General features: G+C 39.5%; 1 protein-coding gene across 4 annotated transcripts in view; it reads left to right on the forward strand.

Annotated features, from left to right (window-relative positions):
• The window catches only part of clec16a (C-type lectin domain containing 16A), a 226728-nt gene that overhangs the window by 14879 nt on the left and 198115 nt on the right, over positions 1-13734 (forward strand). For all 4 annotated transcript variants that reach the window (XM_051933606.1, XM_051933607.1, XM_051933608.1 and 1 more), the window contains exon 6: positions 10288-10411. In XM_051933606.1, coding sequence (XP_051789566.1) covers positions 10288-10411 — 124 coding nt within the window. The remainder of the gene's footprint in view (positions 1-10287; positions 10412-13734) is intronic.

The raw sequence follows: 13734 nt of genomic DNA on the forward strand, positions 1-13734 counted from the left end.
CACACAAAAAAATCCAGATGCATAAACCTGTGCGAATGCCAGCTTCCACAATCTTCCGCTACATAAATCCCGGTCAGCGTGAAAAGTAATGCACGTGTACGTGCCTACTGTCCCGCCCCAACTCCTCCCAGAATTAAGCCTCTTTGAATATGCAGATCAATATAAATAGCCCTTAAGCTCAGCCTTCTGTGAAAAGACAATGGCAAAAGCACGGGGGAAAATAGAAGAATTTCAGCGAATACCAAGTGGAGGCAAGGAAAAATGTACTATTTGTTGGTTTAACCAGTGGTATAAACAACAAAAGGAAGTTGATCGAGTGACATAGCGTGTCTGAGAAACTCGAAAGCTCAAGTTCACAAAGTCGCACAGTGCCTGAAATAAAAAAGAAGTTGTCACATATCAAAGTCACCGTGAAAAGGTGAGTCGTAGCCCACCGTCTGAGTGTCATATGAAAGCTTATTAGGGTACAGAGAAAAAAAAGGCACACAGTGGAGAAAAAAGCAAGAAATGTTAACTTTAACCTCGAAATTTCCACTTTAATCACGTAGTTTATTTTGTCATTAAAGGAGAACATCATAAACTTCATCTTAAAATCGTTTAATTTACTAGTTTCTCAAATCCCATCGTAACTAAAGTAGCATGTTAAATGCTTAGTTTTGTATTTGATCTTCTATGTCCTCTTTGTGCATGAATCACTATGTGCTTCAGGGCATTCTCTCCCTCCGACAGGACACAGAATCCATTACATAATATTACAGCTCTCTGAATAATTTTAAATACTGAGATGTATACGTGATATCATTTTCATAATGATAGGAGGTAAAGCATGTTATTAAACATGGGAACATGGTGGTGCAGTGATTGTTCATGTCTCACGCAAGATGCTTGCTGCGCCATGCGCGACCTTCGATTAAATAATTATTGTAGCAGTACTGTCTCTTTCAAACATACTAACCCCCAATTCCTGTCCTTACTTTTCTTTCTCCAAATACCCAATCGCCACACAATCAGCTCTGTAATAGACGTTAAGCCATCTGTAAGCTTAGAACGCAGATTCTTCAAAACTTTTAAGGAACATTGAACGCGCCAGCACCAGCAAGAATACAGCACAAGGCCGGAACAATCCGTGAACAGAGCGCCAGCTCCTTGCTAGCGCTGCGGCACCGTGTCCTCACATGTTTAATTATTAACAATATATATTATTTGAATGAAGTTAAGGTTTTATCTGTATAATATAATAAACATATTTTGCTGCATTTCATCTTAAAAATGATATCGTCATCATGCGCGCTTTAAGTGGCTCAGGTTGTGCAATATTATAACTGTAGTGCAAGTTTACAGTGAGGTAATTGTACTTATAAGTACAAACAGTTCTGCAAGGAGCCCTTGATGGACTGATTGAGTGCGTTTATAGTTCTTGGGATGAAACTGTTTCTGAACCGCGAGGTCCATACAGAAAAGGCTTTGAAACGTTTGCCGTTTGAGAGCAGTTCAATTAGGCAGCATGGCTGAGGCAGTGTGTGCTTGATGCTGTATACCGATAATTCTTTTTCCAATCAGCTGCTGTAGATCTGTGATTCCCCACTCAAATATAGTGATATAAATACTCCGAGTGGTGAGTGCAGTGAGAGTAATATGGAAAGAGATGATCCGCTGTGGCAACCCCTAACGGGAGCTGCTGAAAGAAGAAAAAGAAGGTGCAGTAATAGTAACAACACTAAATGGTATTTGGAATACTTTGGCTATTCCCTAGACCATTATATTGTTACAGGTTAATTCCAATCAGATGCCTTAAACTAATAAACAATATGCAGTCAGTTTCAGTGTATTTGATAAAGCTGCGTCAGGGATGTGGATCTAAAAAAGAAAGGGTAACCACACAGGAACAGTAGCACTGTTTTGATGCTGGTTGCCACCAGTTTGCAAAACCGAGCGGAGAACTCGCCAGGGTTGGAGCTACCATGAAAATGTGTGTGGCTTTACGCCAAGTTTAGGTTTTATACATCGCGATTTGAGCGTGGAAACGTTCATACGCAACATTTTCATGCGTATGCACCGTTTATACATGAGGCCCCAGGACACTCGTGAACACAGGCACTCAGACTCCTCGCTCATTCCTTGAAGAGCCCCGATCAGAGCCTCCATTGACTCTGTAAAGGTCACAGCATTGTCAGCAAAGTCAAGATCAGTGAATCTTTCTTCACCAACAGATGCCCCACAGCCACTGGACCCCATGACCCTGCTCAACACCCAGTCCATGCAAGCATTGAACAGAGTAGGAGCAAGAACACACCTCTGACGAACCTCAGAATCAACTGGGAAAAACACAGAGGTTCTGCCTCCACTCTGCATAGCACTGACTATGTGACATGTGAATTTCCCCTTGGGATTAATAAAGTATCTGTCTATCTATCTGTCTGTCTGTCTGTCTGTACCAGTGTACAGGCTGGCCATGATACCAAGCAGCTTTGGAGGGATCCTGTGAAGTCTCAGGATGTCCCACTGGGCACCTCAATCAGATGAGTCGTAAGCTTTACAAAAATTGACAAAGGCTGCAAAGAAACTTTGCAAATATTTGTGTTTGGACTCCATGAGAACCCTCAGTGCCAGGATGCGGTCCATGGTAGACATCTTAGCTGTAAAACCAGACTTCTCCGTTTGCTGGTACATCAGCAAGTGATCACGGATCCTATTGAGGATGACCCTAGCAAGGACCTTCCCACACTGCACAGAGATGAATAACCTAACTACTGACGTTTTGTAAGTGTTAAGAAGACCAAAAGAAGCCTCTATGGTCTTGTTACGTAAGAGTAAATTAGTAAGTCATTCACATTTGTAGTACCTAAACTAAAGTGTTGCCAATAGTTTAAAAAAATATACGTGTGCTTTAATAAAAATACAATAAACAACCATTTAGTAATTATTGTGCTGTGTACAGAGTATGTTTTCAATCTTGGGTTGTTTAATTTGGTGAATAAGATCCACCCACTTCAACTCACTTTTTCCATTATCTTCCTGACTGTACTGTAAGCTGATTCATCTCCCAACCATGCAGTTGACTTCACATATGCCAGCAGAAGCTTTCTCTAATTCTCACAAACCCTATCACTCTGGACTGCACACAGTCTACCCGACAATCGGTGACCAAATCTATTTCATGGTGTAGCCACTGTGCTAAAACTCTCACTGTTTCTGTCTGTCTGTCTGTCTGTCTGTCTGTCTGTCTCTCACATATAGAAACAAGTGCTTCTGTTTATAGTAAATTAAGTCAAGCCATTCTTTTACCATCCTGGTGTTGTTTTTTCTCTGTCTCATAAACATACATGGACAGGGTTCCTGTTTAAATGCAGTCCAACAACTTTGTTAAAAGACTCACTCTTTCACTGTTATGTACATTCACACAATGCCAATAAACTATAGCTGTTCTTGTATAATGCAGCACTCTGTATTAAAGCTCTCTTTAGTTTTCATGTCAGACTTCACATTCATTTAAATTGTCTTCCTGAAGGTAGATATCTTTGCATATGCAGAGATAACACCTTTATGTACACATTGTCAAGATCTAGATATAGGTGTGTCTAAATATAAACCACATTTTTATACTGTGTTAATGCTGAAGTGTGAAGATGCAGTTTGCATACTGAGGGTAAGGTGTTGAGCAGATTATAATCAAAGTAGTGTTGAATGGGATGAACAGAGAAAAAAGTTCAGCTTTGAATCATGGAAGCATCCTTCAGTAGAGATGACATGGCAGAAGAACTGCTATCTGTTAGTTCTCCTTTACACATGATAAACCACTCATTGCTAACATTTACTTAAAAAATAATGAAAAATACTATAATACAGATGCACGTTTTCACAGTTTTGCACCATGTTCTACTAATCAATAAGTATATGAGCACATAGCTCCTGTATTGTTTCATTATTTTTTTTAAATCTCTGATAGATACCAACATCAAAGTATAAATTATTTGTAAGCTACTCAGTAAGCAAGAGTTCAATTTTTATAACCAGTAAATGAATGGAGAGATTATTTATTTTGATACAAGTTTGTGCACAGTTTTGCCTTGGTGGCATTTGTCACAAAATTTTTTATAGAATAAAATTTAGTACAATGTAGAAAGTGCTGGTTGACCGATCCGTTTACATGATAAATGTCTTGTTTTCTCTTCTAATTCAGGCTTTCAGTTACTTTCCGTTTCTAACTTTTGTTAGGGATTGCACCATCCTAGAACAGTACCTGGGAGGCTTGGCTTTAACACTATTAACTTTTTTTTTTTTTTTTTTTTCCTCCTCCCTTCATCAATGATGAATTCCTGTGTGCCTTAATCCAGTGTCATGTAAGTTTTTTGAAATGGCAGTATGTCTAAGTTATGTTTTTGTTCTTTTTGAGATGCCTTTGTCCATCATAACAAAAAATGAAATTATCTATTTGTTTTTTCTTTATTTTTAACTGAATTGTGTTCTTACTTTTCACAACCTTCCTCAGTTCAGGTTGTAATAATCCTTAGTGTCCCTTGGTTACATTGTAACTGAGCTGCAGTTCACCAATTAATTTATTAATAAGTTAATATCCCTTTAAGTCATATTGCCATCTATTTTGATCTTCCCTATGAAGTATACATCTGATCAGAGTTCCCAGAGAGATTGGGAGGGAAGCACAGCCACTAGCACAGTCATTTATATCAAAATATGGCATAAAAGCAAATTAAGATAATCATTTGGCACCTTAGGAAAGTTACTCAAGGTGAAGAGGAGAGGGGGCCTTATTGGCTTGGGGTTCAGTTGCCTTTTCATTTTGCATCGGGATGAAAAGATTTAAGGTACTTTTTCTGCTTGAGAAGTTTTTTCTTCTCTCTGCTACGGTAGAGGTCGTCAGTACAAATTTTAGGCACTGGAATCCATCAGGCTTGTTTCATTAGCTGCACACAGTATTTCCTTTTCACCGTGCAGCCAAATATACCAACATTCACAGTATCAAAAATACACCTTGATAACAAAATAGTAATAAAAATGGTTAGCAATAGTTATCCTACTACTTAAAGGAACGACATGGAATATCTAAATTCCATCAGGAGACAAAGAGTGCCTTATCCTCATTAACTTTTAAATTGGAAATAGTGACCCAGATGATTCGAGATGGGACTACAGTACCAAATGAAGTTATACAGTAAAAGGCATAGAAGTGAATATACTTTTCAGATACCTGCAAAAAAATGTCCTGGCTGATGGCATCACCATGTGGTACAGAGACACAACTATGCAGGGCTTAAAGGCCTTTCTAAGCATTTTGGTAATAATTCTGAAGTATCCTTAAGATTATAAAGGCCTTTATTAGCATTGTGATATACATTTCTGGAATATTCCTGAGATCTGTTGAAAGCCTTATTTTGCAACTCTAACCTATATGCAGTCTTTGCTCGTATTGGCTTGCTGGTATACAGTACGTTATCAGACCTCAGAGAATCATAGTCCTATTTTGTTCATAATGCTTTGTGTCATGTATGACTGGAATACCTTGATTATGTGTTTGCTATTCATTATAAAAGATAGTATCAGCTGTCATACTTTTGCACTATGTTGCATATTTTTGTACATTGCATGGGTTGTCTCTGCTCTTCCAGCTTCTGCACAATTACATTATAGCTTTTCTCCATCTGCCCCATAGCACAGCATAACATAACATTCTTAGAGCCACTTAATACAGCTGAGAGTCATAGGAGCCTACCTATCCTAGCAGCATCAGGTGCAAGGCCCATTCACACATATATCCATACAGAGCCAATTTAGAATTACTAGTTATCCTAACACAAACGTCTTTGAAGATGTGGTAAGAAAACCACAGTACCCGAGGAAAGTTGAACGAACTCCACACAGGCACTAAGTTTAAGACGTAAATGCTAAATTCCTAACAGTGCCAACTACTGAACCAATGTGGTGCCCTCATTTGACCTACTTCTCCTTACTGATTATAATGTATTGATGATTCTCTATATGAAGTATGTATGTCATCCTCACCTCTGCATGAGATTTTCTCTAGGTAATATGTTTTTGTTTCTCACATCCAAAAAATAAATAGATGCTTAAAAATAATTGGCCTTGTACTATACGAGTGAGTGTACCTTATGACAGACTAACGCCCCATCCAGAGATGGGGCGTTACTGTAACAACCGTGCGACCAAACTTAATTTAAATGGGTCGATAGATGGTTAAAAAGCATAGCATATATAAAGCTCAAGATTTATTGTTCTTTAAACAACACATTACAGATGACAGACATTCCTTTCCTCCTTCCAAACTAATGACATCATGGGATGAAGAAATGAATTATCTAAGCAAGTTTTATTTTAATTCAAGTAATTGTTTACTGCTCTAAAACTACTACATAACCTGAAGGCACTTGGACTGAGAAATGCTGATCCATGCCCTTTGGCTGCCACCGTTTCATCAAATGTTCCCACTACTGGAACATTGCCTGTTATAGTTTGTAGTGGCTTTAAATACTCCAGGCATGAATTATTTTATTTTCTTTATATTACTCTGTATTATTTTTTTCACTGTTTTTAAAGTATGACCAGCACTGAGGGATTAACTTTGTCATCTACAGAAACTTTGGCCCAAAATTTGACTCTTGGCCATTAAGCCTTCTCTCAGAAGTTTAGTTCTTGTGTTCTTATGTGTGCTTTTGAGTGCCATAGTCTTCTTTCACTGTCTGTATATGTTTTAGTGTAAATAACTGTGAATGTGCTTATGTGTTCCATGCAATGGATGAGATAGACTGCCTCCATATTTGGTTGTTAGGCTTTAGCGGAATGAGTAGAATATAAATTTAACTAATTTGTCCCTAAGGACTCTCTGAGGAATCCTTTTCAGATAGAAGTGGCTCACTTATAAAGCATGAGTGTGTTCATTCTGCACCAGCCTTATACTATGAATTTCTGTATCTTTTTGCTCCTAATGTTGCCCCTTTTTAATTCTTATAAAAGTATGTCCTAAAGCAGGGGTGTTGAACTCCAGTCCTACGGGCGGCAGTGGCTACAGGTTTTCATTCTAACCATCTTCTTAATTAGAGACCAGTTTTAGCTGCTAATTATTTCTTTTAATTAGCTTGACTCAGGCTAATTAATTAGTTGTTTCTTTTTCCTTAATTAGCAGCCAAACAATAATGAAACACGAAACAAACGGCCGCATGACCAGCTCACCTGTGCCCATCACACAGAATCTGAAAATAGAGCAAGGTGGAGGTCTCAGTAAGGTTGATCTCTCAGGTCATCAAAACATCTTGATGGTGTTCTTAGAAAAAAACATAAAATCATCAGTTTTGGAAATGTCTGTTGTGGCAGAATGAATAATTAAATAACAGGTTTAATTAACAGCAAGCATTGGCTTCTCATTAAGAAACTGGTTGGAGTTTGAAGCCCCAGGTTAAGCTGGTCATCTGTTGGCTCGTTTCACATCTCATTTCTGTTTGGCTGTCATTTACAAAACATTACCTGCCTTCTCCCAGTATGTGGACTGTAACACCCGGGGAAATAAGACTATTGATTTACTGTATGCAAACGTTAAAGACGCATACAGTGTCACCCCGCTGCCTGCGCTTGGGAAAGCAGATCATAACCTGGTTCTGCTTCAGCCTCACTACAAACTAAAAGTGAGGGTCCTACCTGCAACCACACGATCATTCAGGAAGTGGACCCCGGAGGCTGCGAATGCTCTGAGAGAATGTTTTGGAACAACAGACTGGGATATTCTGCAGGGATCACATAGTGAGAACATTGAGGAAGTTGTTGACTGCACTAGTGACTACATCAACTTCTGTATGGACATTGTAGTTCCAGTAAGAACTGTAACGCTGCTATGCTAACAACAAGCCATGGATTACAAGTGACATCAAGGGCCTTTTGAACCAGTAGAAAAGGGCTTTTAAAGACGGTGATCAGCATGAGCTCAAGCGTGTGCAGAAGGAACTCAGAGTCCAGCTCAGGGCGGCGAAGGAGCAGTACAGGAGAAAGCTGGAGCAGACGTTGCAGAATAACAGCATGAAGGAAGTGTGGGATGGGATGAAGATCATCACTGGATGCAGCTCGAAGTGGGGTACCACCATCGAGAGAGACGTGAAGAGAGCAAACCAAATGAACAACTTCTTTAACGGGTTTGACCACCCTAACCCACTCTCACTCTCACCTCGGAGTACTGCACCCTCCACACATCCTTCTGCTGATACCAGCATAGGAGAGACATCCCCACCCATAATTACAACAGCACAAGTGAGAAGAGAGCTGAGGAGACTTTGTGCCAGCAAAGCAGCGGGTCCAGATGGAGTATTGCCACGACTGCTGAAGGTGTGTGCATCGGAGCTGGGGGGTCCTCTACAGCGCATCTTCAACCTGAGCCTGGAACAGGGGAGAGTCCCGAGGCTTTGGAAAACATCATGCATCACCCCAGTCCCAAAGGTATCACGTCCTAGTGAGCTGAATGACTTCCGGCCTGTTGCTCTGACATCACATGTGATGAAGACCATGGAGAGGCTGCTGCTTCACCACCTGAGGCCACAGGTTCAACACGCCCTCGACCCTCTGCAGTTTGCATATCAGGAGAAGGTGGGAGCGGAGGATGCCATCATCTACATGCTACATCAATCCCTCTCTCACTTGGACAGAGGCAGTGGTGCTGTAAAGAATTATGTTTCTAGACTTCTCTAGCGCCTTCAACACAATCCAACTTCTGCTCCTTAGGGACAAGCTGACAGAGATGGGAGTAGATTCATACCTGGTGGCATGGATTGTGGACTATCTTAAAGACAGACCTCAGTATGTGCGTCTTGGGAACTGCACGTCTGACATTGTGGTCAGCAACACAGGAGCACCACAAGGGACTGTACTTTCTCCGATCCTGTTCAGCCTATATACATCGGACTTCCAACACAACTCGGAGTCCTGCCACATGCAAAAGTTCGCTGATGACACTGCTATCGTGGGGCTGCATCAGGAGTGGGCAGGAGGAGGAGTATAGGGACCTAATCAATGACTTTGTTAAATGGTGGGACTCAAACCACCTACACCTGAACACCAGCAAAACCAAGGAGCTGGTGGTGGATTTTAGGAGGCCCAGACCCCTCATGGACCCCGTGATCATCAGAGGTGACTGTGTGCAGATGGTGCAGACCTATAAATACCTGGGAGTGCAGCTGGATGATAAATTAGACTGGACTGCCAATACTGATGCTCTGTGTAAGAAAGGACAGAGCTGGTTATACTTCCTTAGAAGGCTGGCGTCCTTCAACGTCTACAATAAGATGCTGCAGATGTTCTATCAGACGGTTGTGGCGAGCGCTCTCTTCTACGCAGTGGTGTGCTGGGGAGGCAGCATTAAGAAGAAAGACGCCTCACGCCTGGACAAACTGGTGAGGAGGCAGGCTCTATTGTTGGAATGGAGCTAGACAGTTTGACATCTGTGGCAGAGTGATGGGCGCTCAGCAGGCTCCTATCAATTATGGAAAATCCACTGCATCCACTAAACAGTGTCATCTCTAGACAGAGGAGCAGCTTCAGCGACAGACTGCTGTCACTGTCCTGCTCCACTGACAGACTGAGGAGATCGTTCCTCCCCAAACTATGCGACTCTTCAATTCCATCCGGGGGGGGGGGGGGGGGGGGGGGATGGTAAACGTTAACATTATATAAAGTTATTGTCTGTTTTTACCTGCATTATTATCAATGTTTAATTTAATATTGTTTTTTTGTATCAGTAAGGTGCTGCTGGAGTATGTAATTTCCCCTTGGGATTAATAAAGCTATCTATCTATCTATCTATCTATCTATCTATCTATCTATCTATCTATCTATCTATCTATCTATCTATCTATCTATCTATCTATCTATCTATCTATCTATCTATCTATCTATCTATCTATCTATCTATCTATCTATCTATCTATCTATCTATCTATCTATCTATCTATCTATCTATCTATCTATCTATCTATCTATCTATCTATCTATCTATGAAACAAATCAATTCAGAGGACTGAATCCTTCTAACAGAGCTATTAAAATGAAGGGAAAAAAGTGAATTAGCAGTGAAAACTGGTCACTGATTAGGAAAAGGGTTAGAATGAAAACCTGTAGCCACTGCGGCCCTCCAGGCCTGGAGTTCGACACCCGTGTCCTAAAGTGTTGCCAAATATATCAGTAAAGGCTGGTTAATTAGTATTTTTGTGTTTTCTGGATCTTTTCAGTCTGTGTCCATTGATCAGTAAAACTTTTTTTTGCCTCCTTTGCTTACAGTGAATAACCAGCATATGCTGCACTATGTCAGAGACAGGACTGCTGCACCCTACTTTTCTAATTTGGTCTGGTTTATTGGAAGTCATGTAATAGAGCTCGACAACTGTGTTCAAACGGATGAAGAGTAAGGATTCATTATTATTTTTCTGTCATAATATATTTTCCTTGCATTTTCATAGCTAATTTCTTTACAAAGTTTGTAAAGTTTGTTATGGAATTAGTTGCTGATATGCTGGAAAAAAAAAAACTTACTGCATTATATAGTGTGTCCAGTAGATGTCAGTGTGATTCCACTTACTCTTGTGTAATGAAACAACATTTGTTAACATAGATCTGTGTATTCAAGTATAAGACATGGAAATCAATATTTCTTCAGTAGGGTTAAGAATTTGAATTATATTTTCAGTTATTTAACACAGTATTTAAAATATTGCATATTGTGCCATTTCCTATATCAATACTCAGATATAATCATACAATGCTACTGCAATACATTGAAGAAAAAAAACAAACAAAATATTTACTTTTTAAAATTACAAGACACATTTTCGTGCAGAGTATTTCCATACTTTGTGTTATGATATGTCATTAAATACATAAATGAAAAATCAATGTACCTTCCAAATTTCTCATATAATTGTTTTTGTTTATATATTTTAAGTCATATAATTAATGTGTTAATTCTGTGATATTTCTGAAAGTACAGCAGTTTGAATCTTGCATGTACAACTTGGAAAAAAGTCTCTTAACCTGCCAGTTTTCCAGTTATAAAGATTTAGATATACTGTAAGTAACTTGATCCATCCCTCAATTTTTAAACCTGCTTGTTCCATTTTGAGATTGGGTACTTTGATATGAGGAGAGCAGTGTTTGAATGCTAAAGGATATCTACACATATCAATATAAATAGGACCATTCCAAAAGTTTTTTTTTTTTTTTTTTTTAGCTTTGTGGCATAAAACCCCATTCTGCTGGAAAGTCTGTGTACACAACGGTGAATTCAGTTTAATTCAGTGTTCTTCTCAGCCACCAAATTTCATTCAAATCAATTTTCTGTGGGGCAGACATGCTGTTTGGACTTGAGATTTTACACCAGTTAAATTGTCAAAGCTATTGAAAACACAAGAGTTGATATGGTTTGCTTTCCCTATTCCCTATTTTCTTCAGTGAATTCATGCTGTTCTGAAGGCAAATTTGGAGCAAAGTTAATGTTTAGTATTTATTCGTAATAAAGTGACCACTCGCTGTCACGGCATAAGTGAGCTGACATGTATGAAAAAAGAGTGCAATGTGAAATACAAATTATCACTAGTAAATCCCTTCTCTGACTCCAGCACTTGAGTCTCAAGTTTCTTTAATAAGAAGCACTAAAACTCTAAATTGGCATCTACTTTTTTTTTTTTTTGGTTCCTTACATATTGGTGAAAACACACACCGACATGCCAACTGCAAATGTAATTTGCTCTAAGCTTTGCATGGGATTAAACATAATAAAAGGTATTTGGCACAAACTAGACATGCAAATGAAGTTATGAAGCATTAAAGTGCCAGTGCAGCTCCACGGTGTACATATCACTTAGTAGGTGTATGTCAAACTGTTTTTAATCCCATTCCTAATTTAAAATTTTTTAAAAAAGGAAAACAATTACAAAATTAAGATACTTAATTTAATCATGGATTGATATGTAAACTGCATACTATCCTTGATGAACAGGGATGTATTAAAGATCTATTCATGTTGACATCTACATGTTGGAGCTACTGGGAATTAAATGGAGTGCAAACCAAAATGTGAACTTGTAAACTTTGGTGTGCATTGTATTTAAAAGTATTATTCATACATCACTGCCAGCTCTACTATACAGGTACAATTCCGTAAAAACAAACTTCCAGGGACCTAAAATATATTTTGTTGTAATGAGATTCTGTATTTGTTGCTATTGTGCTTTTTTTAACTTGCGTCCAGGCTTCTGCAATCATTTCAATAGCTTCTTTCGCATTAATTTTAATCTTCTCCTGTCTACAAGTTATGCTGACGAGAATTTTTCTCAGCATTTCCTTGCGATAATACACTTTCAGGGTGCGAATGATACCCAAATCCAATGGCTGAAGCACTGCTGTGCAACTGGGTGGGAGGAATTCAACGCGAACATTATCTAAATGAGGAAGCATGTTGTGGGCAGCACAGTTATCAATCAGAAGCTGAATCATCTTTTTCATCTTCTTCATATTGTGAGGTTTCTGAACTCTTTTGGGATCCCCCCTCCCCACCCAACGGGAACATCACGCTGAAGTGCATCCCAAAGCGTGATTGCCGCATCTTTGTAAGATTGTTTGTCCTTTGTCGGAGCAGGGCAACAGCAGGGTCACAGTGGTGCAGTGAGGCGCCACAGAAGCGAATACTCAAAGATCAGGGTCGTGCTATAAGTCCCCGTCTTACACCCCAAAACACGAGGCTGAGTCTCAGTACTTTAGCAAACCAGCTTAATTCAGCTTGAAACAGGAACAACATGGTTATTTATTGTAGCGGGATCTGCCACTCTCCTATAAACAGACACAGCAGTCAGGCAGGGTCGTGGCCAAGTAATCCTGTTCCCTGCATTTACAATGTTCCTTGCATCACCCATCGAGTTTGCTTTGGCGGAGAGGCGCAGCAGAGCTGTGAGCCTGCTGTTGCCCCGGCAGCATATAAACAGTCTTCCACAGACGTGGTGATCGCACTTCGGGATGCTGTTCGGTGTGTTGTCCAGTTGAGGGAGGTCCCAAGAGAGTTTAGAAACCTCACATTTTCTTGAATGAGTGCCACATTAATAGGAATGTTTTTTGAATGAGCATCACTGAACCACTTTAAAAAAACGGCTTTTTCGACGTCTTCAAATGCAGCAGTTCGCATACATTTGCAACCCGAGATTTTTCTTCTTTTTTTTGCTTGCCCTTTCAAGAAAGTTGACAGTTTCGATGGCGAAATTCCGAATTCACTGGCAACGTCTTTTTTTCTTTTTGCCGCAATCGAGAGCTGCAAAAATTGAAAGTTTTTTTTTCTAATATGAACTGTTATCGTTTTTTCGTGTCTGCCGTTTCTATAGGAGGGTGACAATGAGTAAAATTTCAATGGATGTTTTTCAAATGTTGACGAGCAATAAGCAAAAGGTATCACTGAAAACCACCGAAAACAAAAACAGCAAAAAAATCAGTACGAGCAAAGTTCGAAGAAAAAAATTTTTTTTTTTAAACAATGTTTCTGCTTGGGGATCGTTGTGCACAACTGAGCTGTGACCACAGAACTAACTGCTCTGTGGATGATTCATTCAGGCATTTCAAGGTCACTTTGTTGTAATGAAAGTACCTGCTGAATGTACTTTGTAGTAACAAGATTTTTATAGACTCGTGTCATATGGGGAAACTGTTGGGACCATAAAATTACTTTGTTGTAAAGATATTAGTTGT

Source organism: Erpetoichthys calabaricus, chromosome 11 (genome assembly GCF_900747795.2).
Source record: "Erpetoichthys calabaricus chromosome 11, fErpCal1.3, whole genome shotgun sequence".
Classification (NCBI taxonomy): domain Eukaryota; kingdom Metazoa; phylum Chordata; class Cladistia; order Polypteriformes; family Polypteridae; genus Erpetoichthys; species Erpetoichthys calabaricus.